At 43.3% G+C, this 23895-nt stretch overlaps 1 protein-coding gene across 1 annotated transcript in view; it reads left to right on the top strand.

The window, feature by feature from the left end:
- The window catches only part of FNDC3B (fibronectin type III domain containing 3B), a 136039-nt gene that overhangs the window by 24411 nt on the left and 87733 nt on the right, over nt 1–23895 (top strand). Inside the window, exon 3 of the mRNA XM_072344768.1 lies at nt 2007–2082. Coding sequence (XP_072200869.1) covers nt 2007–2082 — 76 coding nt within the window. The remainder of the gene's footprint in view (nt 1–2006; nt 2083–23895) is intronic.

The raw sequence follows: 23895 nt of genomic DNA, 5'->3' as shown, positions 1-23895 counted from the left end.
ATTCTTTATTACTTTTGTCCTATTGCTGAAGCTCTAGTTGATGTTTTAACCATTTAGAAGGGTAGTTCTAATTTCATACAGTTTTAGAACAAGAGCTTTGCTTCATCTCCACGGAATGTAGCAGCAAATGGACTAATTAGTTGCTTTTAATGCCATTTTAAATGGTACGTGATTACTGAAATAGACTTATCTCGATTACTTGTGAGGTGGGAACAGATTTGTTCCATGTAAGAATGACTTCCTTAATAAAGATGCTCTGCATTACCCTGTAAGTAGGTGGAAGCTTTACAAGGATGTACTTGCCCAGGGTGTGATTGCAGTCCCTGTTAGAAGCCGGTGGTAGGAAGGCATTAGAGCCCAGGTGGTGAGAGGCCTGGCTGTAGGACAGAATGCAGAGCTGTGCTGTGGCTGTGCTCAGGAGTGCTGAGCCTGAGACAGAAGATTTTCCTCATAAGATCAGTTCCTAAATGTGTATATAAGAGCAGACTGAAGCTGGTAAAGCCTTTAGCTGGTACCAGCAGCCAGACAGAGAGAGCTGCAGAAGGGGATCCTGCCAGTACACACTGCTGTAATGTAGGGCTACTATATGGGAACATTTGATGTTGCTGTCTCCCTGGGAATAAGTACTGCAGAGCTGTGCAGGGCAAAGCTGAGGATAGCTTTGCCTGGCAGTAATCTCCCTTCTCAGCACTACCCAAAATGGCATTGATAACACCCACCTCTTTTTCCCCTCCTTTAAGTTTCCCACACTTTAGTACAGTCATCCATAGTGGAAATGAATGCTTTCATGTCCCTTCCAGAGCTGCTGCTCACTGTTTCTGTTTCTAATCCACTTGTCACTGCTGTGGGGGTTCTGGGATTTATAATCCATCTTCTGCTCTGGGCATTTCAGCAGCTTCCCGTAGGTGCTGAGCTGTGTGCTGCAGAGTGCTGGGAGTGTGAAGTCAGGAGATCTGTCTGTACAGAATAGAACACTCTGGATTTGGGGCAGGTTCATTTTTATCTGTTACAATCTCTGCAGCAGCACAGTGAGGTTATTTTTTTGCTGGCACCTGCTTGAGAAGGTGCTTGTGCCAAGCCCTGGTGCTTTCACTGTCTGAGCAGGCGCTGCACTTAGCGCTTGTGTGCGCTTGCTCTTGCCTTTTAGGGTCAGAAACATGGAATAAAGGATATCAGAGTACGTCCACCCAAGGAATGAGGCTGACTGTCCTGCACCTTGCAGGAATGTGACTGCTGTCACCTGGCTGGACTTGCACTGCTGAGCTGACACAGTGAGCTTTGGGACAAAGTCTGGGGTCACTTCTTCATTTTGTTCACAAAAAGTCTGCTGTACTGGGAAGGCATAAGATAAGTGCTTTTAAGCATCCCGTTACTGACAGGTGTCTTGGAGACCATCTGAATCAGATATACTTTTATTATTATTATTATTATTTTTTAGATCTAAATGTGTTAACCACCATTTCTAAGAGCATTTGGAGTGAACTCTCTTCTGCTCTGATGCCACTTGACCTCTTGATTTCTCAGCGCTTTGTTGGTTTTTTCTCCTGCATGTTTTGGGTTTGTGTTGATAAGATCCTGTTTGAAGATTGGTTCTGCATGCTGCTCCCTCTTTGTATCAAGTGCAGAGAAAAACAAGTGTAAGCAGGAGAGTTGTGGTGTTCTGTATGCTTACAAGTTGCTGCTTACTTGTTAAGATGTAGCATGTGTCTGTCTATGGATTTTGCCTGATTAAAATCTTCTATTCCTATGGGCTTGAAATGATGGTATGGTTGGGTCCTTCATGTTGGAGTCTGCTCTGAAGATTTGTGTCTGAAGATTAAGTGAGAAGGCAAGTTGTAAACCTCCGTTGGTTCCTGGCCCTGCTGGTACCCAAGGTGTGCGCATAGGGATGTGCTCCCTTTCTGCACCCCTTAATGGCTTCTGCAGCACCAAGAGCACAACTGTTGGGTTGAAGAAATGTCACATTCCAACATTACAGTGAAGCAAATGTGGTTTTCTTTTCACAGGTCTTTTTGGTTCAAGTGAATCCAGGTGAAACCTTTACAATAAGGGCTGAGGATGGAACCCTGCAGTGCATTCAAGGTAAGAGGGTACTGGGACATGCAGGCGAGCATTTGACTGTGTTGCAAAAAGCATGTACTCAAAACTTAATGCTCTGAGCTCTGTGAAAATGTGGTATGCAATTCTGAATATACAGTGGAATGCTCATGAATGAGAAGTTGCAGGTGTGGCTGCTGTATCTATTACAGGACTTCAGTATCTCAGAAATGAGTCATTTTGGTCATTTAATCAGCGTTTTTAATACGCGTTTCTCTATAACCAAATGCTAAATACAAGTGAGAGTTAGTGAGTTGTAGTTGGTAATGATTAAATGGATACGGAGGGGGGAAAAAGTTGTTTTCCTGGGGGCATTGGGAGTGACAGGAAATGAACAGAGATACTCAGAGACCTTGGAGAATTCATTGGTTTTGAGCAGAATTTTTAATTGGTTCTTTAATTGGCTCTTTATAACTCGAGCTGGCTAATTATGTTGTATTAAATAAAAGCATGTGAGCGGTCTTTTGATTGCTCTTTTTCTTTTCTCTAAAACTGTGTAAATATGATAAACAGTGCTTCTCTCTTTATTTATTTATTTATTTATTTTTGATGAGAGGGACCACACAATCTTTTAATGGGTCTGAAGGGAGAAGTGACAAAAGACCTTTCAGGCTGTGTATTAAGTACTGTAAAAAGAAGCTTCTACCTCATAGCAAACACAACTTTGAAGGGAAGCAGATAATTCCCTAGGTAAAATTCAACCTGCAGTAAATACAGGAAGGTCTGATCAAAGTTTAAAGAGAATAGACTTTGCTGTATTGCTTTCAGTGATAGTTTTTTGAGCTGAAGGCTTTTATGTTGTGAGAAAGGAGGTAGGTGGTGTTTCTTTTCCCATCTCTTATGCCATTAGGCAGCAATCTCGATGTGTTAGCCATTCAAAAACCTTTCCTTAAAAAGTAGTAAGGGGGAAAATCTAATAGTCAATCAGTGATAATTTTCTAGCTAGTAAATTAAGCCTTTATTTTTGACTGTGGTGGCTCTGGTGGTTTCCTTTGTGCATGCTCCAACCCCGTGTGGCACGTTCCTGTGTCTCATAGCGCCTTGTTGCCAATGGTATGTGGGAACGTTGGTAAGGAATGCCTCTGCATGCCCCTGCAGCAGCGCACAGTGACAGTCTGTCTGAAGGCCGACATCATTTGTCCAGAGGTTAGCTGAATGCTAAGTCCTGGTAGACCGGGGACACAATCCTACTAACGTCATTGCTATGCAGAACCCTGTTTCAGAAGTTTCCCGGATCTAAAGTAATCAAAATAAACAGGAGGTGACGAGACTTTTTTGTTTGTTGTCTTTCCAAATATTCAATTTTTTAAAACAAAAATGTGGAGCAATGTCATCAGAAGAAGTTTTTCAGGATAAGATCACCCAAGAAAACAGGGATGTGTGTGTCTATGAGCTGTTTGGACGTACCTAAGATCTGGGTGTGTTTGTTGCTCAAAATTTCATCCCCATGGAAATAAGAAATTAATAGTTGTTTGTGATAGACGTTACAGAAGCTCCTCTGAACACCATCCACGACTATTCAGTCTTGATGAGTAATAATAGCAGCAACTTAAAATTACTTGTTGAGATTTATAGCCAGTGTGCTGTGTGGTAAGAAGTTGGTCCGTATGGCAATTAACAGAGTAATAAAGCTGTGTGCTTCTATCTGAAATGAATGCTTATCTATTAGCTAGTATATTATTTCTTCCATTATAAATAAATGATGACAGTATTTGTAATTGTTTTTCATGTTCTAAGTGTTGTTTAGGCAACGTATTTAAATGAATAAAACTTGAAACCCCATTATTCCACATCCCCTATATTTTTACCTACTTGAGCTGACAGGGTTTGGTTGGTACTCATCAGCAATCTGATAAAGTTCACGTAGAGTCTGTGGTGTAAGATGGTCTCTTATTTGGTAGAGCTGTTGTATTGACGACAGGCCTATGCATGCTCTCTTGTATACGCTGTTCTGAAAAATTCTGATATTGTTTTCAGGTTGAAGTTGCAACTTGTGTGTGACTGAAATATTTCTACTGCTGAACTGAGTGTGTGCTTCAAACTTGGACTATTATCTGATTATATAATGCAGTCAGATAAAAACAACTTCCCCCAGTCCTGAGAAACCACACCTCTAAAATGCTGTGAAACTGGAATAAGTGTGTACCTGTAATTGAGCATTCCATGTATTACAGTGTTGTTTCCTGTCCTGCTTTCTTTTTATGTGTGGCCAGAGGTGGTCTGAGATGCCTAATGTACATCTAACCCCTGGGTGTAGTTTATTTCCATCCTTGGAGTATTAAGCAGGGGCAGGAGTTTGGGCAGTTAGGAATGTGAAGAGGGACTCATTTCCTCAAGAGGAGACATATAAAGTGAAGGATAAATCTGCTCGTTCAGAGAAGTGCTTTTGAGGACTGGGTGCTGTCAGGTTTCCTTCTCCCCGGACTGGTCTGACAGTCTCTCTCCAGGAAGAATCTGTTCCTGCTGTCGTTTTTCTTGGAGCCAAAGGCCATTTTCCTTTTGCAGTTTATCAGGACTCAAACCCTTGCTGATCCAGGGAAACAGAATGATGGGAAAGCTGCCGTGTGGAGCAGACCCATCAACCACCAGCCCGTGAGAGTGAGGATCAGGGAGCCGACAGAAACATGGCAGAACTATTGTGAGCGATAGGGTGCTTCCTCCAGAAGCAGTGGCAGTGGGGCAGTGAGGCCCCTTCATGCTCTCTCAACACACTGAATTCATGAGTGTGTTATGACATTACTGAAAACAAAGCGTTCTTGAGTGCTCTCCTGAAACTTGCCTCCAGTTTTTGTTCAATGCAACAGCTCTAGACTTGGAGTACTGAAGCATAAAGGTGATGTGCAAAGAAATAATAAATACAAGTGAAAGGATGCTGTGCTTCAGTCCTAGCATTGCACGGGCCTTCAGCACAGCCCTGAGAGACACAGAATTAAATGGGTTTCTGATTGGTGATGTTTTTGGGAATAAGATCTAAATATGCTGTGGCGTGGAAGGGTTGTAACTATGTATAAGCATGAATATCCAATTAAGACAGGGACCTAAATTGCCTTTGGGTGGTGTGTGTGGAGTGGTTATGTTTAGAAATGAAAACAGGATAATGAGTACATGGAGTTTACTAACATCAGTGGGAATGAGCACTGATAATTTTCGAGTGTTTTGCTGAACTTGGAGCGCTATAGGGCCCTTCTGTGTTCTTATCTGGTGAAACCAGGAATGCACGAATTCAACTGCAGTGCTTGTTTTCCTGTTGTTCTGACAGTGAGTGACATGGAGGGGAGGCAAGAAGTATGCTAAAAATCCAGCAGCGGTTTCTCAAATGAAAGATTTTTCTGGAATTATTAGTCCCTTAATTTGTGTGGGTGGATTTCTTCAAATAAATGATGGGAATGGATACCAACATAAAATTGTCCTTTTTAAAAAACAACTTTTAAACTCAGAGGTTTCAGTGAAAATGAGAAGGAATGAATAATACCAAAAAGCTAAAGGGGTGTGTAGATCAACGCAGGAGGAATGTGTGTGTAAATGCAGTGAGGTTGTTAGTGCTTGGTATAGTCGAAGCAAACAAAAAGAAGTCTCTTATTTCTCCCTTCAGTACGAGATTGGAAATGAGGAAGTGACTCAGTTTCTTGGAGGAGAGGAAAAAGTTGAAAATAGATGGGCCAATGTGTAAGCAAAGGATGGGCTGATAACTGGTGTTGCTGAGTGGAGTGGGGGAGGGCAGGATGGGAGCAGGGCTGGGGATACCCATGGGAGCAAGGGATGGAGGGTCAGAGCTTGGGGGTGGGAGGAGATGGGGCGCACAGGGCAGCTTCAGGAAGATGGCTTTCTTAAACGGTGCACACCTGAAGTGAGCTGTGAGAATCCGTCTACCTGTTGCATCAGCAGTTTGTATTCTGGCCGTGTAGAGTTTGGTCACCTTGTGTTATTTCCACACATCTGTGAAATTTGTATGGAAATCCTCTGTGAGGAGAGGGAGGAGGAGCTAACTTAATCAGAAGGTTTTCCTTTTAAGGTTGTAGCACCAATCTTCTTTCATCTCATAGGTTTTGTTTTTAGCACGCTAGAATAAAGCATAGGAAACCATGCAAGAAGCCACGAGTAAACAATAGGATGCTTTGTTTACTGACAGCATAATCTGGGCTCTATCAGCTGTGAAGTGGTGAAGCTAAGAATAATCATTGGGATATTTTGGGGATGCGTGTGGAATAAATCCTGAGTAAGGTGCACCTGCAGTAGATTTGGTGTGTAGAATGTCTCATCCTGTGAAAATCCCTTTTGATGATGAATAGTGAATCAGGAGCTGTTGTTTCTTATGGTTTTCCCAATAAGAGAAGGGGGGGAGGAGGGAAGAAAAGTTTTGATTTAGTTTAATCCTTCCCAAATCTTCATTTGAATGTAATAGAGCACATACCATAATGAGCAAAAGGGGGAGAAGTGCTGCTGGAGCTGAGGGTGCTTCTGAAGGTACTGCAGGCTCTGAACATCTTGTAGGAGCCCTGCAGCCACCCGAGGCACTCAGGGGGAGCCTGCTGCAGGCAGCTGGGATGTGACCTGGCACCAGCACCGGCCCTGCTGACGTGGCTTCTGCAAGCAGGAGGCCACCGAGGGCTGCAGGATCCAACCCTGCTGGCGTACAGGCACATACAGGCAGTGTGTCCCGCCTTGCTGCAGGGCAGCATGTGAGCCAACAGGGCAGTGGGTTGTGTTAGCTAGCTTTCCTTCTTTTTATTTGAGTTCCTAGGAGGCTGTTACTGGGAAATGTGTTTATCTGTGGAATTAGGTTGGCAGGCTTTAAAGACAAGCGTTAAAATGTGTGACCTGATGGGCTATAATTTCAAGCTTGGTTGGTTTTGTAAATATATTGTGAATGTAAATAGCTTCCAATATCTGTGGATTTTTTCCCCATAATATAGGGAATCTGTGCGTCTGTGTTGGTAAAAACAAATCTGGCTCTGCAGAAATGCTGTGTAGGTTCTGCTCACATGTAAATAATCCTTCAGCCGTAGGACCAGTACATTCCAATCAATGGTGTCAGTATGTTAAAATCCAAGATCCACATTCTTCACACAGTCTACTTGGGCTACAGACATTGCAAACACATTAGTCAGTGCTTTCAGTCTTTTTAAAGTGCATTAGTGCAGCTACAGCTCTAAGTTAGCAAAGCAATTATAAGCAGCCTTCTTAATCTGAAGCAGTTATGTTCGTTGGCCAGAAGAGCCAAGAAATGATTCTATCAGCCTTATTAAATTCCACTGCTACTCTTCACAGACAGATGTTTGCTTTCCTATCCTCTTTATTCTTTGCCCTTTTGATTCTGGTTCATGTTTTGTATATGCAATGAAAATTTCTTCCTGGTGAAGCACAATTTGCAGAGCTTACTCAACATTAAAACTTACACAGTAAAGCCATTGTGAGCTGTTACAACCAGAAATCTTTACTTGTATACTTTGGTTGGAAAAGCCTTACCTTGTTTTGTAATCTTCTGGAGAGGAAATAAAGAGGAAGCAGGGAGCTGAGCAGCAGGGAGGCTGGAGGGTGTGCAGGTGTGCTGGCTTCACTGAGGTGTGATTTGTTTCAGAAGATCTGGTAAGTCCTTGTGCCTTTGGTGTGATGCTCTTCCTAATAGGCTGCAAGGAAAGTGCTGGAAACTGAAGTCCTGCCTGCTCTTGCCAAAACCAGCAGTAGCTGCTGTGGGAACTGATGTTAACCTCGATTCAAAGAGAGTCTGTTATCCAAACGCAGGGAGCCATTAACTCTCCCTTGGTTCTGCCAGACTTCCCAGAGGAGAAGGCATCACCTCTTTTTGTTCCATCAGGATTTTTCTTGGATTCTTCTCTCTTCTAAGGACTATAAGCATATATTTGGCAAATGAGTTTTTTAATCTCAATTGTCTGAGGCTGAAAAGCCATTCTGCTTTACAAAGCAGTGCTTCTCCTGGTGCTAATGGTGCAGTTTCTGTATTTTAGCGTGTCAAGAACTGCTTCTTGCAAGAAAGACACTTAATATTCTCCACAAAACAAGTCTGCCAGTTTTATGGCTTTTATTAACTTCACGTGGTCCATTGTGACTATCCACTGTGCCAGTTTCAGGCATTTTTAATGATATTTATAAAGCGGCTAAGGCAGCATTTCCTTCCATGTTGTCAGACTGTTAACCTATGATGAAACATTAAGCAGCAGACTTTGCATGCAGATTTGCTTTGGGTTACCCATTTGAGGAATGAAGGGGGATACTGAAAGAAGCTTGGTGGCAGTTTCCAAGTATGTCCTTCACCTTGAGAATTCCTTCTTGATTGAGTTACCCCCCAGAGGGAGGCTGAAGTTGGTGGGTCCGTCCCTGTGGCATTCATCCATAAATGAATGTGAAAGTAAGTGGCTTGGGGTTGTGGATGAAGCATGTTGTTACTCAGAAGCTTTACTGGGCTTTTATCATTGTGGTGATTCTTAAATAAAGAAATCACAGCTCAGGTAGTAATAATTGAATTGATGTGAAATGTATTCATGGTGAAGAACGTCAAGTGGATTTTCAATTGTATTTATGCCTACCATAAGAAAACATCCACTGTGTGGCCTATAACTGCCGGCATCATACTTACCTACATGTCATCTTCTATGTGATATATACCTGGAGGAAGGCTCGGCTGTAGGTTACTGATGAAAACTGAGCCCAAGAGTTTTAGAAACATCCATGTGTTTTGTGTCTGCTTACCTTTGCTAAGGTTCAGTCTCTTCAGGTGCCAGCTTGGCTGGGTTGCTAGGAGAGACTCCGCTGTAACAGACTGAATGTTGTTTTATCTTGGCAGAAGATATTATCTCATAATAACATTTTTTTTGAACCTTTCTAGCTGAACTGTTGTGCTGGAGCTGTGCCTGGAGAGGGGACTGAAATACAATGCCAGTCATTCTCAATTGTGTGAGCCAGAAGCTTTGAGTCTGGTGAAGAGCCGATGATGAGTGAGGTGCTGGTAGGGAACAAGTGAGGTCTGAAGTCCAGTTCCCACACCTGAGGACCAAATCATGCTCATGCTTGTTGCTGATTTCTGATTGTTTATGCATATAGAGGTAGATTCATCGATTCAGAGAATGGGTTGGGTTGGAGAAGACCTTAAAGTCTAGCCAGTCCCAGACCCCTATGGCTGCCCCCCACCAGCTCAGGCTGCCCAGGGCCCATCTGTGATCTTGGGGCACCTTCAGGGATGGGGCCGCAGTGCTAGGGCCTCACTGCCCTCTGTGTAAAGAACTTCCTCTTAATAGCTAAGCTAAATCCTCTCTTCATTTAAAAGTATTCCCCCTTGTCCTCTTGCTATCAGACCGTGTAAAGAGTCTGTCTCCCTCCTGTTTATAAGCTCCCTTTAAATATTACTCTTAACTTGCTGAAAAAGGACAAAATTAGAGGAAGGCATCCAGGAAAAGAGCAAGACATGAAAGGAACTGCCTGTTGTCAGAGGAGTGACACAGGACATTCCATGACCAAGGAGGAAACATTAAATTTTGTAAATCTGACCGTGGTTTCTACATATATGTATGTGTACAGATGTATAATTTATATATATAAGATATATAAATAAACTGTGGTCAGTGCCTTATCATGCAGCTAATATGCATCTCCCCACATTAGCTGTGGGGTGCTGGTGGGTTGATCGGGTCCATCCCCTGGAGGCTGCTTTCCTGCCTGGGTGACAAGGTGGAAGCAGTGAGCAGCAGTGCTTGCAAGATGCTCACCAAAGGGTTGTTGGGTTACCCAACAAGTTAGGAGGGATTTGCCTCCCCTGGGAGAGGACTCTGATATTTTGAATGTTTAACAGTTATCTGCAAAATGGAGCGAACGTAATTGGTGGCTAATTGTTTGAAGGAACTGTGAAATACAATTATAAAGAGTTAAGCTGAAACCAATTGTGTTTATGAAACCTAGCATAAGAAATACTATATTAATCCTGCCTCAGTACCAGGAAGCACAATTAGTATAATTAAGACTATCATATTGTAATTTTCTTGGCAACTGGGTGCCTTGGCTGCTGCATTTCTATTTTAATGCTCTGGAGCAGACGGCTTCCTGTCAGGTGGTGCCTACCACTGCTGCCAGGGCAATTAGAAAATTACTTTGTTTACTCCTGTCCTTGGAAATAGGAGATGCAATAGTTGTTGACTGGAAAAAAGTGTTCTGAATTGTGCGTTTTGGCTGTTTTACTGTAGCCCCCGGGGTAATTTTGCAGACTTCTCGACAGTCCTTTGTGAGCTGTGCTTGGCAGTCCTGTTTTTGCAGGGAGCTCAGGTTTTGTGATGCCTTCCCCATGGCTCTGGGTGCTGAACCCTGTCCCTCCACTTCCTTGCTTGAGCAAGGTTTGGAAACTAAGCGGTGATTCGAGAGCCTGCAGGTTGCTGTCTGGCACTTCTCTGAATGAGCTCCTCAGGTTATAGCTTTGCCTTCCTGGGGCAGCCAGACTTGGCATTGACTTTCTCCCTGCTGACGTGTGGTGCCTTGCAGCGTGCAGGAACCTCTGTGCTCCACTGTGTGCTACAGCCACATCAGAACACAGCTGCACTTGAGTAGATGTGCAGAGCAGGCGAGCGCTGTAATTGGATTCTTATTAGCATTACATGCCATATCATGAAAAGTAGATAAAAATAACTTATATGCAATTATTTATTTTTAAGTAAACTTCAGTATGTTAAGATATTAAAGTAGTAACAGATATCTCTGCAGCAGTAGATAAGAGCTTAAGAAAAGCAGTTCCGGACTGGCACATGGAAACCAGCTCTGTGTTGGATGTGTGCTGCTGCTGAGATGTGGGTGTGCTGTGCAGCATTCCCAGGTCAGGAAGCAATGAACATGGAAGGTAGCTGTTAGTGCTGCAGTTTGTGTGTCACTGTTGTGAATGCATTCAATTAAGGGCTAATTAGCATAATGCCTACTTTGATCTCTTCTTAATGGCTTAATTGGTTCTCTGAGTTAAATAAACACTGTGCTTATTTTACAATTTTTCCCTTGGGAGGTTGTCACAAGGAAGTGTATGTGCACGTATTTATTTCTTAAGCACCAAGAATAATCATTTATTTAATTGAGCTTCTGAAATTCTCTTTTGGGATATTCATTTTTCTTATGAGCTGCTTGACTAACTCCCATGTCTGAACAGGATAGGCAGGGAATGGTAATGGAACTGTCAGCTGGAAAGCAAACTTGTATAAACAGTCCCATTATTGCTGCAAGGTCACCTGGCTGCCTGCGTGGCAATAAGCAGCAATGTACCTTTCTGTGCTTTGTGTGATGCTGTGAGAGTTTCACTCTGCACATAAGAACTTCCTGGAGCCTGTGGAAAATAATAGAAGGAATAGCCTTATGATACGTTGTACCAGGATTTGCTTCATTCCAGGAGCTCCAAGCAACATACAGCCTTGCTGCTGGCTCCAAAGCAAGCCTCTTCTAGCAGAGACATTATTTAGTACAGGAACTGAATGTTTCCTGGTAGCTTCCCAGCCAAGAAGTCTTGCCTCCCAAATTCCTTTTGGGGGTGTTTCAGTTCCTACATTAAAGGGGTTCTCCTCTTCCTGCATGTGGAGATTTGGCTGTTTGCTTCAAGTGGTTTTAACCAGCATATTAATTAATACAGCAGTTAAGACCTCATTTAAATGAAACTGTCACAACTGTCTGGTTTGTTTCTTGCTAGTAGGGAAGTGCTAACTCTGGTTCCCAGATGTAGTCCACTGTGTGATAGTGTTTGTACATATCATGTTAAACAGCTAACCTGGCGCTGTTTGGAAGTTAATTGTAATGATAAACACATAGGAGAGTTGTCTCCTTAATTGAGGCTGAGTGTGGATGGGTGGATGGCTATGTTTTAGCTGGTGACCAGGTCTGGTTACTCTGGGAGATGTTAATGTGCTGCTTTTGATGAGCATACAAGCAGCAGAAGAACTCCTATCAAACTCCAAGTTTAAAGATGTCTTTGGACACTTGCAATTGTATCTCACATATGGCAAGATACTAAATTGAAAGAAGAACTTGTGGGGAGGCATGTGGAAGTGATAGACGTAATTGTGGCTATAAATGGGAGTAATGTAACAGTAGTTCCAATTGAACAGAAATATTTGTCATGCAGAACATATGTAAGCATCCCGAGTGTGCTTTAGTGTAAGCCATGAGCTTAAAAAAGCAAACCCTGAGAAAAGCAGAGCCCCGATCCTGCTGTCCTAAGCTGAATTTTCCTCCTGCCCTCCTGCTGAGCAGTTGCTGTGCCCATGGGGCAAGCTCCTGGGAGGGTGGCTGTGCCCAGGGGCTGTGCAGCTTCCTTATTGATGCTTTCTTTTGAGCTGGGACCTTCAGTGTGTTTAAAATACACACGCCTATAGTTTCCTAAAGATGAATCTAATGCTTTGTTGACAAGCAAACTGAATGAATTAAATTGTATTTAAGGCCATTCTAAATACCCAAACATCAGATTTGGGCAAATAATTTTGTACAGCATAAAACTGTTCCTTTATTTGTGGTTGATTAGCAAGCAGATCTTGGGTGTTTACCAAGTGCTGCTCGTGCACGTAGCTATCTCCACTCTATACATAGCAAAACAAAAAGAAGTGTGCAGAATGCTGGGTTAAGTACATTAGCCAGTTATTTGAGCCAGCTGCTATGCTAGGAATAGAAGTAAAGCTATTTTCTAACCTCAAGCTGTGCGATTGCAAAGCTTCTTCACTGCTGCCCTGTTCTCTGTTTTCACCTTTCTAGAGCCAGAAGGTACATGTCCATAGCCATTCTTGGTATCCAATGGGAGCATTATTCTCTTCATTTTGCTGTAAGATGGATGTGCATGGTTAGCATTGTCTGCCTGAGTGCAGCCAGCTGTGAATTGCAGCTCATGAAAACGTATAGATATTTTTATGTGAAACTTCTTGTAATTTAAAATGGGCGAGATGAAGTAAAGTGGTAGTAATTCTGATTTAAGTACAAATGCACCTAGAGGCTGAAAATCTGCCTTTTGCACTAAGTAGACCCTATAGCACCTGGCACACGTTGCTGCTGGGAAGAAATGCAAGTCTGTGTTGATTCAGCAGCCATGTCCCTGCCACTGTCAGCAAGGCTCAGTGCTCAGCACCCTGCAGCTTTCAGCACTGGAGCTGGTGCGTGCAGGGCTGACATTTGGACAGCTAATGAATGCTTCTTAATGAGGAACGCCTGTGAAACACAGCCAGAGCAAAGCTGGAGCCTGGGTTTAACTTCAGGGAGGCCAAATGGCAATTTCTCAATAGCTGGTGGTTCAAATTTGTCCACTTCAGAGGGAGCTTCAGGGCAGTAGTTGGGCTCTTGTGCACAAAAAAGGCATCCTGAGTTGGTGGGGGAGTCTGAACAGCACTGCTTTTGCAGCCTCTCAGCCCTTTGTGCCTGTTTTCCCAAGGGTGGCTTGTTTCAAAGGTAAGAGGCTATAGAGAATCATGCCTGAAAATTGTTGAATTATTCCTTATTTTCACTTTGTTTGCTGGCATCTACTAATACAGTCTCATTGTACAGAAGAAACTCTTAAACCCTTTCTGCCCCTCTCTGATTCTTTTCCTTTTACGTTTTAGCTATACGTTGCTATAACTTCCAGGCCTCCAACTTGTGCTGCACCCTACAGCTGTGCTGCTCTCTGTGGCTCCTGGTTCTGTTCACTTTTCTCCTGCATCAGAACAGCCCTTTTCCTTGTCATTCTGTGCTAAACAGAGGAGAGTAAGCTGATAAAAGCAGCTCTTGTTTTGGAGGTTGTAAAAGTAGCTGTGTTACAGCTGCCCTGCCCTGATGGAGGGTGGCTGCTGACAGACGGGGCCTCATGATGCTCTCCCCACCCCTCAGCCATCTCCTGCTGCTTCCTTTGCTGGGCTGCTATTTGCTGACCTGTGAGCCTGCTGAGGAAGGGAAAGCTGATCCTGTGCCCAAGTGTATAGTTCTTCTGCCATTTAGTCTCATTGAATATCTCCCACAGTTTGGGAGCAGAGGAGGGGGAAGAGGAGGAGGAAGAAGCAAGGAGGTGTGTGGCTACCCCTCTGGTGGCACTAGGTCACAAACCCAAGTCAGTAATTCTGTATCTGGGTAGGAAAATAGCATGCATTAGGAATATGAGCTGCCTCCTATGAATGCAAGAAAGCTATTTGTTGAGCTCTGTTCATCTTAGGCATGCATGTAAGTGTTACATCAGTTTCCTCCTTATTTTCAGAGCAATTTCAGTTCACAAGCAGAAGTCTCTCTTTCTATTGCATGTTTTGCTCTTCTCTCTAATTGCCAGGAGCATAACAGCTCCTTTTGGATCTAAGAGATTGTAGCACACCTTATTTTGAATTCAGAAGGAGACTGATGCTTTGCCCTGCTCTTTATCTTCATTATTTGCATGCAGCTTGGTCTGTGTGTTTTGTTGCTCCGGTGCACCCCCTGCATGGGAAATAGCTGCGAATCTTTGTACCTGCAGCATTTTTCCCACACTAAGTTGAATCCTGACACTGACTGCAGCTGTGACTGAGAACAGCCCCGTTGCTGTAGGCAAATGGCCACTTGGATGGCACGCTTAATGTCTCTGAGCTCTTCAAGATGCTGCGACTCAAGTTCAACACTCAATTCTTAGGAATAACTCAGAATTTTAGGACTTCTGGGATGCCATAGTACTGATGCTTTGGGTTTTTGGAGGGGATTTTCGTGGTTTTGCTTTGTAACGTCATTACACCCGTGGGATTGGTAGAGTTGTGGGGAAATGCAGCTTCCTGTGTACTGCTCTCCCTAATGACATGGCTGCTTCTGGAGAGCCTCCAAAATCTCTCAGAGTAGACCGTTTTCACCAAAGTAAAATGGTTCTTGGCATCGTCTTCTTGAGCTGATGCTCTATGGAGGTACAGAATTGCTTTTTAGTGGTTCCTCAAAACTGTTCTGTTGCTGAAGGCAGGTCATCCATACGGCTGTTGTGTTGTTACGTTGCCAGTTGCATGTTTAAGCCTTGAACGAATTAAAACTAATTCCACCAAATGCTTTTGAGGTTTCTAATTTTACAAGTTCAGGAAATAAGCTTCATGCTCTGTTTTCTCTTGCTGCAGGAGACCTTGATAAAATCTGATGCCTTAATGGGTAAAGGATCTAAAGGGCAACGCTTGTCTTTGGTTCTGCTTTTTTGTCTGTATTGGACATGGGATAAATAACTGTTACAAGTTACTGTACATTCAAGCAGGGGCTCGTATTGTTAAAACAGGGAAACTGTGATGTAATGGGAAGTTGTCTTTTTCCTAGAAAATGGGATATATCCACTTCTTGAAGGAGAAATTGTTATTTCCTGGATTGATATTGTTGAACATGAGGGGAAAGTAGAGCCAGTACAGGGTAGGTGAGCTGGGCTTCAGGTTCCAGCCTGCAGTTAGAAGTCTATTTAGAGGCGGTGTTCCTGAGGTGGACCTGAGGTCACTACGCATGTCTTGGTTTCAAAGAAGCAGTGAGTTTGTTTTAGGAAGGACATGGGCTGGTTTTATTGAAGCAGACTTGAGCTACTTCTTATCTGGTAAGCCCTTCATCTGTTGAAACATAATGGCTCTATCTGATGCTGGGGTTGGGTCTGCCTGCAGAACAGTCACTTGCCTTACAGCGTCCTGCTTGGTGTTCCCATTGCAATACAAACATATACTTGGATGTGTGGTACCGTGTGAGCAAATCCTCTGTGTGAAGCAGTCGGTGGCTTCCTGCGGAACAGGAAGATGACAGCATCTTCACAGCACTGTGGTGGAACCCAAAATGGTTCCAGCTGTGCCGTGGGGCTGCTGTGCAGGTGGTGATGTGTCCTTGTGCTTGCACCTGCATAGCCGTGTGTGTGCTGCTGGGCCGGGTGCTCCTAAGCATGCTGCACAGCTCCGTGGTCTGCCCTGCAGGCAGAAGAGTAACTGCCTTATTAAGAATAAATGCACTGATGATCTATACATATATCAAGTTTTGCTCAAGTGCTTCTCTCACATTTGTGAGAGTGAAATTTTGTCTGTTAAATATTCCTATTTTTTTTCCCCCTTCCCTATTTTACATATCTACTACCTCCTGAGAGCTCGACATCATCCTGTGTGTGTCCTCTGTGGTTGCAGGCAGATGCAGCAGTGCTGCAGGAGAGTTGTGGAGGAGGCTGGGGGCCATGCCCAGTTCCCTGCTGGCCACAAAGCCTCTCTGTGCTGTGATTTGACTGCCTTTACAGAGAGTGAAAACTGAGCTGCGTGGGGAAAATGGACGCAAATTCCATGTTCAGATTGAAATTCAGGTATCTCAAAGGGAAGCAGAGGTGCACCTGTCACCTGGTGTAAGATGTTATCGCACAGTTACCATCACAGTAGTCTTAGGGCTCTGCATTTCTTGTTCTGAATTACTCCTAAGAGGGTGGGGGTGTTTGGTGTAATGTCAGTCAGGTGTGTTGGGAGGATAGTGAACAAAACCTGTACCCTCCAGCATCAAGATGTTCTGCTAAGGCTGTTAGTGTGTGAGCACTGATTTGTTCTCAGGTGGGGATTTCTCAGGGGTTTGGATATTTTTCTTCACCCAGAGCTTGAGCCAAAGCACGTGGTGCTGCTGACCTCATGGCCCTGTGTGTCTGTGCTCAATGTGGTGCTGCTCCCAGCTCAGGCTGCACAAACGCTTGGCACTTTGTGTTTTGCCAGCAGGCAGATAGCTGCCTTAGCGCTGGAACACATTCAGACTTGCAGTGAAGAATACCTCCATGGCAGAGAAGAAACAATTTCTTCTGACATTCCTTAGGGCAGAAACAGCTGCATTCAACCTTTTTATTTATTTATTTATTTGATTAATTTAAAAAAGCACTGTGGCATCTCCCTTGATAATCAGAAGTACAGCTGAGCATGAACAGCAGGGCATAGTTCTACGCGGAGTCACTGAGCGCAGTGTTGCAACATGGATTAGCTGACACGGACCAGCTGTGCTCCTTGCTAACAGAGACAGTCTGACATGAGCCTAGCACAGCGTTTCCCACGGCTCCAGATGTGTGGGGCTGGCTGCCACCGCCCGCCCCCACATCACCAACATCTGCGTGTGCATCTATGGCCCTATAGGTGCTCCCGCCCAGATGGACGCAGTGTTTCTTAGGGTGGAATAGTTATGTTGTGACTTAACCAGCATCCATCATCTGGGAGGTTTGAACACTTAAGAAGGGGATGGTTCTGCTTTGTGATTGCTTCTTAGTAATGGTGCTCTGTGAGTGCAAATGACTGAGATTTCCAATGTGTGCCAAGGAGTTTTAAACAAAATCCCTCCTTTTGTGGTTTCTCTCAATTGTTAAACAAAGGATTCATAAGTCATTGTGCCCCTCCCAGGTCCTCCCTGAGAGCACAACCCTCGCTTTTTCTTTTCTTGCATGCAGGGAAAATAAATAAAACAGTGTGAAGAGCTGGACGGTGCAAATCCACTTCCCTTCTTTATCCACCAACGTACATCAGTTTTGTTCCGTGTTTACTTTCACCTGTGATTACAGCAACTTGTTTGCAATTCAACTGATGTATGATAGTGACCACCAAAATGGATTAAACGGGATCAGACCAAATATTGCCAGAGGGGATCGTTGACTTTTGGAGTGAGAGGAGAGCAGGCAGGAGCTGTGGGGAAGGGGCCCTGCCTTCAGAAATAGTGTTTGGGTTTATTTCTGCTTAGTTAAAATAGCAAACAGCTCTGCTTGTTGAAATGCAAGATATTGAGTATCAAGTGTGGGCATGGTTGCTTTTTAAAGACCAAAAATATTTCTATCTGAACACCAGGAAGTGGAGAGAATAATTTCACTTCCAGCATCCCTGAAGTCATGTTTTTCTCACTTGACCAATGCGATGAAAGTTGCTCAATTTTTCATATTTTTGGTGGTAGTTTTTTTTTCTTCTTTGGACAGATTTCTCAGATATTTTGTCTCTGTGTCTTTAGAACAAACACAGTGAGGCCAATAACTTTAAAATCCTGTTTTCCTGTTAGTCTACTGAGAGCTGCTGCTGAAAGCGTTACGGGAAGTGTATTTATGGGAGAGACGTCGGGAGAGTAGAAGGTAGGAAATGTGAGGAATGTGAAAAATCCTGTGGCTTTTGAGAAGCCTAGAGAAGCGTGAGGCAACTTGGCCTCTAATTCTGCCATTGGCATGGGGAATTGCCTAAGACTTTGAGCATCTCCCATCACTGGAAGGCAGCTTGGGGGTGCCGTCCCCTCTACGGTGCTCTCAAAAGCCACGTCATGCTGCCCAAGGCTTCTGTGCACAGCCATAGGTGGGGTGAGTGGTCTGGGGCTGCAGCAAGGCCTGTTTTGTGTCAAAGCATGAAAATGTTTTCAATGAATATTGATTAAAACCTGGGAAACTCAGATTTTACTTCATTATTCTGCAAAATTTGGTGCCTATCCAGTTAATACAACAATTTAAGCAATAAATTGACAGTGTAGCTTGACTTGGAGCATAACCTGGTAATGAGATTATTTAATGACAAAATAATATTGGAAATGAAGGACATGAGCCTGCAGTATTTATCTCATTTAGTATTATTCTTTGTTTGCTGTTTCATAGTATTATTAATGCGGGGTTCCTTAAATACAATCTCTGAAATGTTGTATTTAAGGATGTATACACCTCGCATTTTTCTTCTGGAAATCTTGTGCTTTGAGCTCTGTTTTCTGAAGTCTCTCAGTTATCTGATTTTCTTCACATACTGTGCACTTATATGATGCTCATTAGGATTTCAATGTAATAGTCTCTAATTATTGTGTATGTATTAAGAAATAAAGAACAAAAGTTCCCTGTTGGCTTAGGTTTGTGCCAAGTGGTTTTGGAGCCTGTGGGGATTCCCGCTGCTGTTGGATGGTGAAGCCCAAGGATTTGGTAGCCCTTATTTTACCCAAGTGAAAGATTTACAGATTATTTGTGTGGGAAACCCTTCTGTGCTCAGAAACGCATTTGGCTTGAATGAGTTGCTATAGATTCGTGTTTGAGCTCTTTGAGGTATAATTGGTGAAAATAGTCAGTCTGGTATGGTTGGTGCATAACCCTGGCCATGTGTCTGCCCATAGTGCTGGAGATATCAGGTTGTTTGCACTGGGTCTTACAGCTGCCTGTTGTGAGCCTGTGGAGTCAAACTTGACTCACCTGCTGGGACAGGTGGGTTACTGAGAATGATGTACCACAAAGGAATGTCAGCAGGCAGTTAGTTTCACAGTACTGAAATTTGGACTGATCATTAACCTGACCTGCCTCTTTAGCAGTGTGTGACCCAGAAACACCCACCTGGATCACAGACTTATTGCTTCTGCATATTGTCTGGGTAATCCTGCATGCAGCATCAGCTCATGTCCTGGCATCTTTGGTTTGGGACAGTGCTTGTAATTATCCTGCATCTGGTAGGTAAGTAATAATTATACATATTGAATGTATGTATATGTATGCACAGCATGCATTTAGAACATTGTGAAAAGATTATGCCATGCTAACGAATTCAAAGGGAAGTTTGAAGAGTGATTTACCTCTTTAAGACCTAAGTTTTGAGTAGAAATTTTTGATTTTAAACACATCCATGACCAAAACAAGTGGGGTTATGGTATTGTTGCAAGGATGCTGGCCTGCTGGGTTGGGTATCTGAAGCTGCCCATTGCAAAGGGCGCTTGCAGCATGTCACGCATTAGACACAGCATGCTCAGAATTCTTACCAGCCCAGGAAATCCAGCTCCAGGCACCTTAGTTACCTTCCAGTTTTCTTTTCCATTAAGCAGTGCTTCCTGTAAGTAATAAAGCGTAAAATACGATGCGTTACATCTTAGAACAGCTTGTGTGTGTTTATGGATCCCTCCTCCTTGGTGTGATGTGGCTCTGCACTCCATCAGGGGACGTGGCCAAAAACATGCCAGGGCCACCTTACCTCCTGCCTGGGAGCTGTTCTGATATGGCTGAAGTTTGTAATAAACAAATAAAGAGGAAAAAAATAGGTGCAGCTGGTGGATGGTCAGATCTAATGCTCTGCCACAGCAAGGATGTGAGGGGCCAAGAAGAATGCAGGGCATGTTTGTTTCTGCTTCCAGATGGGTCACTGCTCACAGTGGAAAGCAGCAAGGTAAATGCAGTTTTTCCACAGAATTATGTAGCAAATGTGACAAGTGATGCAAATTTAAGCTTTGATTAATAGAGGAGAGCTTTCCAAGTGATTTTCTTTCTTGTTTTGCTGTGAAATGGGAATCTGTCGATTTGGAAGCCTTTCAGACAGTCCTTATTTCATAATGTTTTTTGTATGCGGCTGTTTTCTAGGTCGTTATTCTTGCAGGAGGTTTTAGACAACTCTTATTGGAGTTTTAGTTACTGTTGCCCTGATGCTGAAATGATGGTGCTCAGGAATCCTAGGAATTCTAAACACTGACTATAGAATACGGTTCCTAGGAACTGAGTATTGTCGGTTATTTTCTGCAGTGGCACAGATTCCCGTGATGCTTACATAGCTCTCATAACTATTTGCATTAAACCTCTAATGAAATCAGAAATGAGCCAGCTTTTAGAAATCAATCTAGAAATACCCTTTTATTTGCAAAAGGGGAAAAAGCGTTTGGTAAATGCTCCTCAGAGCTCCAGAAGGGCGTTGGGATGGGGCTGCTGAATATTGAGTTTGTTTAATGCACAGCTGTCGCTGTTAATAGCTTTGAGACAACGGAAAGCTTTACTCACTCCAAAGGCAACAATTAATAAGCAAGATTAGTTTTTGAATACAAGGGGAAAAAGCCTTTAGAGTCCCCTTTTCAAAATGTGTGGGTAGTTTTCTCTCCAGCGTGCATTTGTACAAAAGTAAATAGTTATCTTGAAAAAGCGTCTGACTGTTGGTTCTCCTTTTGCATACTAACAGTGATTTCATGTCAGAGTTGCAGGCAGCGGTTTAGCGTCAAATCACATTCCTGGTATGAAAAAAGAGTTTGGGTGTTCTTTGGTGCCGCACGTAGCAGCAGTGTTGCTCCAAAGGGAAGGAGTGTGCATTGAGCTGCTCGCTGCTTTTTGTGTTTGCAGAACTGTTATCGCTTCTGCCTTTTTGTTCAGGTAGCTGCTCGGGGGATTCGTTTTCATTGGAAGGTTTTTTTTAAATATAAGCGTATCTTTCTGTAAGAGTTGGAAAGAGAAAAACATTAAAAACAAAAACTGTGGATCTATAGGATGGGGGAGAAAGTTGAGGATAAATACAGCTACAGTTACTGCTGAGGAGGCTGTTTGATTTGTTCTGAAGTTATCCCGTTGGTTATCAATGTGGCCAGGTAACCCATAAACTAAAAAGGAGGCAAAGGCACTGGAGAGCTGGAAAGGGAAGCAGGGATGTGCTGCAGGCAGGTGGATGGGGCTCTGTGCGAAGCTGACTCGTTTCCGGGGCTGTTTCCTGCTACTTGAGATCACAATGAGTTTGCCGGTGTGGCTGGCAGTCTGAATGCCTCGTTTAATCAGTAACCATTGCCCTGGTTAAGATGCATTGTGCCCACATGCAGTGTGCACATGCCCCTTCTGCAGCCCTGGGTCAGCTGTGTGTGCTGCCTGGCAGAGCTGGGGCTGGAGCCAACGGGAGGTGCTCAGTGCAAGCAGCGCATCGTCCCTAGCTTCCTCATCTCCTGTATTCACAGCTATCTGCTGTGACTCCTAATGTTTACAGTGTTACTGCAGACATAAATTTCAAGAAAATTAAGTTGAGAGTAATGAACGTGTTATTCCTCTTGGATGAGTTTGTGTTGCTTGTGTTGGAAGCACTCCCAAGTATTAGGAAACTTGGGTATAGATAGATACCTCTTTATATAAAGATCTGACAGATACCGTTTGGATCAGGCTCCAGTTGGTTCTTTTACAGACGGAGTAACACCCAATATTAAATCCTCCAGGTCTCTGAGTCCAATCCCAGTTCTGTTTGGTGAAGTCATATTTCTCTGGTAATGCACAAAAAAAGAAATAGTGCACTTTCAGATGCCACATAGCAGAACGTGGCTGGTAAGATTAGCTTCAGTAGTTCCATAAAACAAATTCCCTCAATGTCAGTCAAGTTGGGTCTGATTTGCCCCAGCATGGCCAGTCCCCAGATGGTAGAGCATGGCTCACTAAAGCACCGAAATTATCTGATTATAGTGATTTTAATGCTGATCATGAGTAGCGGTGGTACAAAGTGTCTAGCTATACTGTTGGGAGTAAGAAAGAGCTTAAAAGCCTCCTTCTTAATAGGCTTTCTTAATGGCAGCCTTAAAATTTAATAAAGCGAAAACAGTTTCGCCGTTCAAAGATGAATGCAGGTCGGGTAATTTTTATCCAACGGGCTTCATTAAATAATTGTGTGGTGTTTGATCATATCAGCAGTGACATGTTGGATTTATGAGCTCCTGTTAATGACATCGAATATTTAACAACAGCTCTTTCACGGGAAAAGCTGCTTTCCCCTCGCTGTTGCTTACATAAGAGGAAAAATTAGTAGGTAGCAGGTTTAAGCTTCTGAAAATGAAGCGTCTCAATGTTTTTTACAAGACTTGCTTGGTATTTGTATGGATTTCTGTCTGTTTGAATAAATAATTAACACAATAAGCATGGAAATAAATTGCGGCGGAGGAAATTTCCAGCTGTTTTCTACCTGATGCTCTTTGCATTCTTTTCATGCTTGGTGGGTTCATGGAGAAACCATTGCAACCATTAACAGAAGTGAGCAGAAATCAGGTGTTGTGTAAACATTGTGTGTTGGTTAAAGAGATGCATTTCACACTCTTTGAATATCTTTGCTTTTGTTTTTTAATGTTTCTATTTTTAAGAGGGCTTTATAAATAACACTTCCGGTATTTATGCTCAGCATTACAATGAAATGATTCTCTTGCAGAGCTGAACCACAAAATTGGAGTAGTTTAGGCTGGATGGATCTCCAAAGGCTGTAGCCCTGCCCTCTCCCTAAAGCTGGTCTGCATGGAGCAGGTTGCCCAGGCACTTCTCCAGCTGAGGCATCAGCACTCCAGGGTTGTAGATCTCACAGATTACAGTTTCCAGTTTGCCGGTTGAGTCTGCTGCTTCTCATTGTGTTGCTGTGCATCTCTAAGGTCTGATTCTGACTGCTCTGTATCCTCAGTAATGGATTTTCCTTTACAAAAGCTGTGCTGTGCATCTGCACAAAGGAATGATTTGTAGTTGAACGCTGGGCTGTTTCCTTGTGGACCTTTCTGAAGGTATACATCACAATTCCCAGCTGGCAGTTCGGGGTCAGAATGTAGGTGGTTTTCCATTTCAATTACAGCTGATCTATTCCTGTCTATAAATATTCAAAAATTCCATTCAACAATATTTTCTCAGTGTTTCCACCTAGAAGCATTGTGTGTTTTGTTTTGTGTTCTCAAACGGAATTTAGTAAAGTGGAATTGGAATTCTGACATCTATCTGGGATGAAACTCCTGTCATGACCTCACATAAGCTCTTGCTGCTGTCCATCACTGATGAGGATTAATTTGATGAAGGTTTCCAAAGCTTCAGCAAGCATCGCATGCTTTTCAAGAGAAAGTTTCAGCTATTTTGATCCCTAGTTGCATCTCGTCTTGGTAAACCTGGCCTTTAGGGTGCCTCATTCAGTGCCCATGCACAGAGGGAGCATGTGGGCTGCCAGAGTGAGCACTGCAGCACTGGGACTGGATTTTTGAACTATATACAGTATGTGTAACTCTATAAGCCCCACACCTGCAAGATACTGAGCTCACCTTGTCAGTCACTCAGGTCTCTGAGGCCTGAGAATTACATGTGCTAAGCATCTTGTTGGATCAAACTAATTGTATACATTTGTGTGAGTAGCTGGATGGGTTCACTTAGCATGCCAAAAA

This window comes from Excalfactoria chinensis, chromosome 9 (assembly GCF_039878825.1).
Source record: "Excalfactoria chinensis isolate bCotChi1 chromosome 9, bCotChi1.hap2, whole genome shotgun sequence".
NCBI classification, from domain to species: Eukaryota; Metazoa; Chordata; class Aves; order Galliformes; family Phasianidae; genus Excalfactoria; species Excalfactoria chinensis.
Note: the sequence above shows the minus strand (reverse complement) of the source record. Positions and strands in the feature narration are given on the sequence as shown.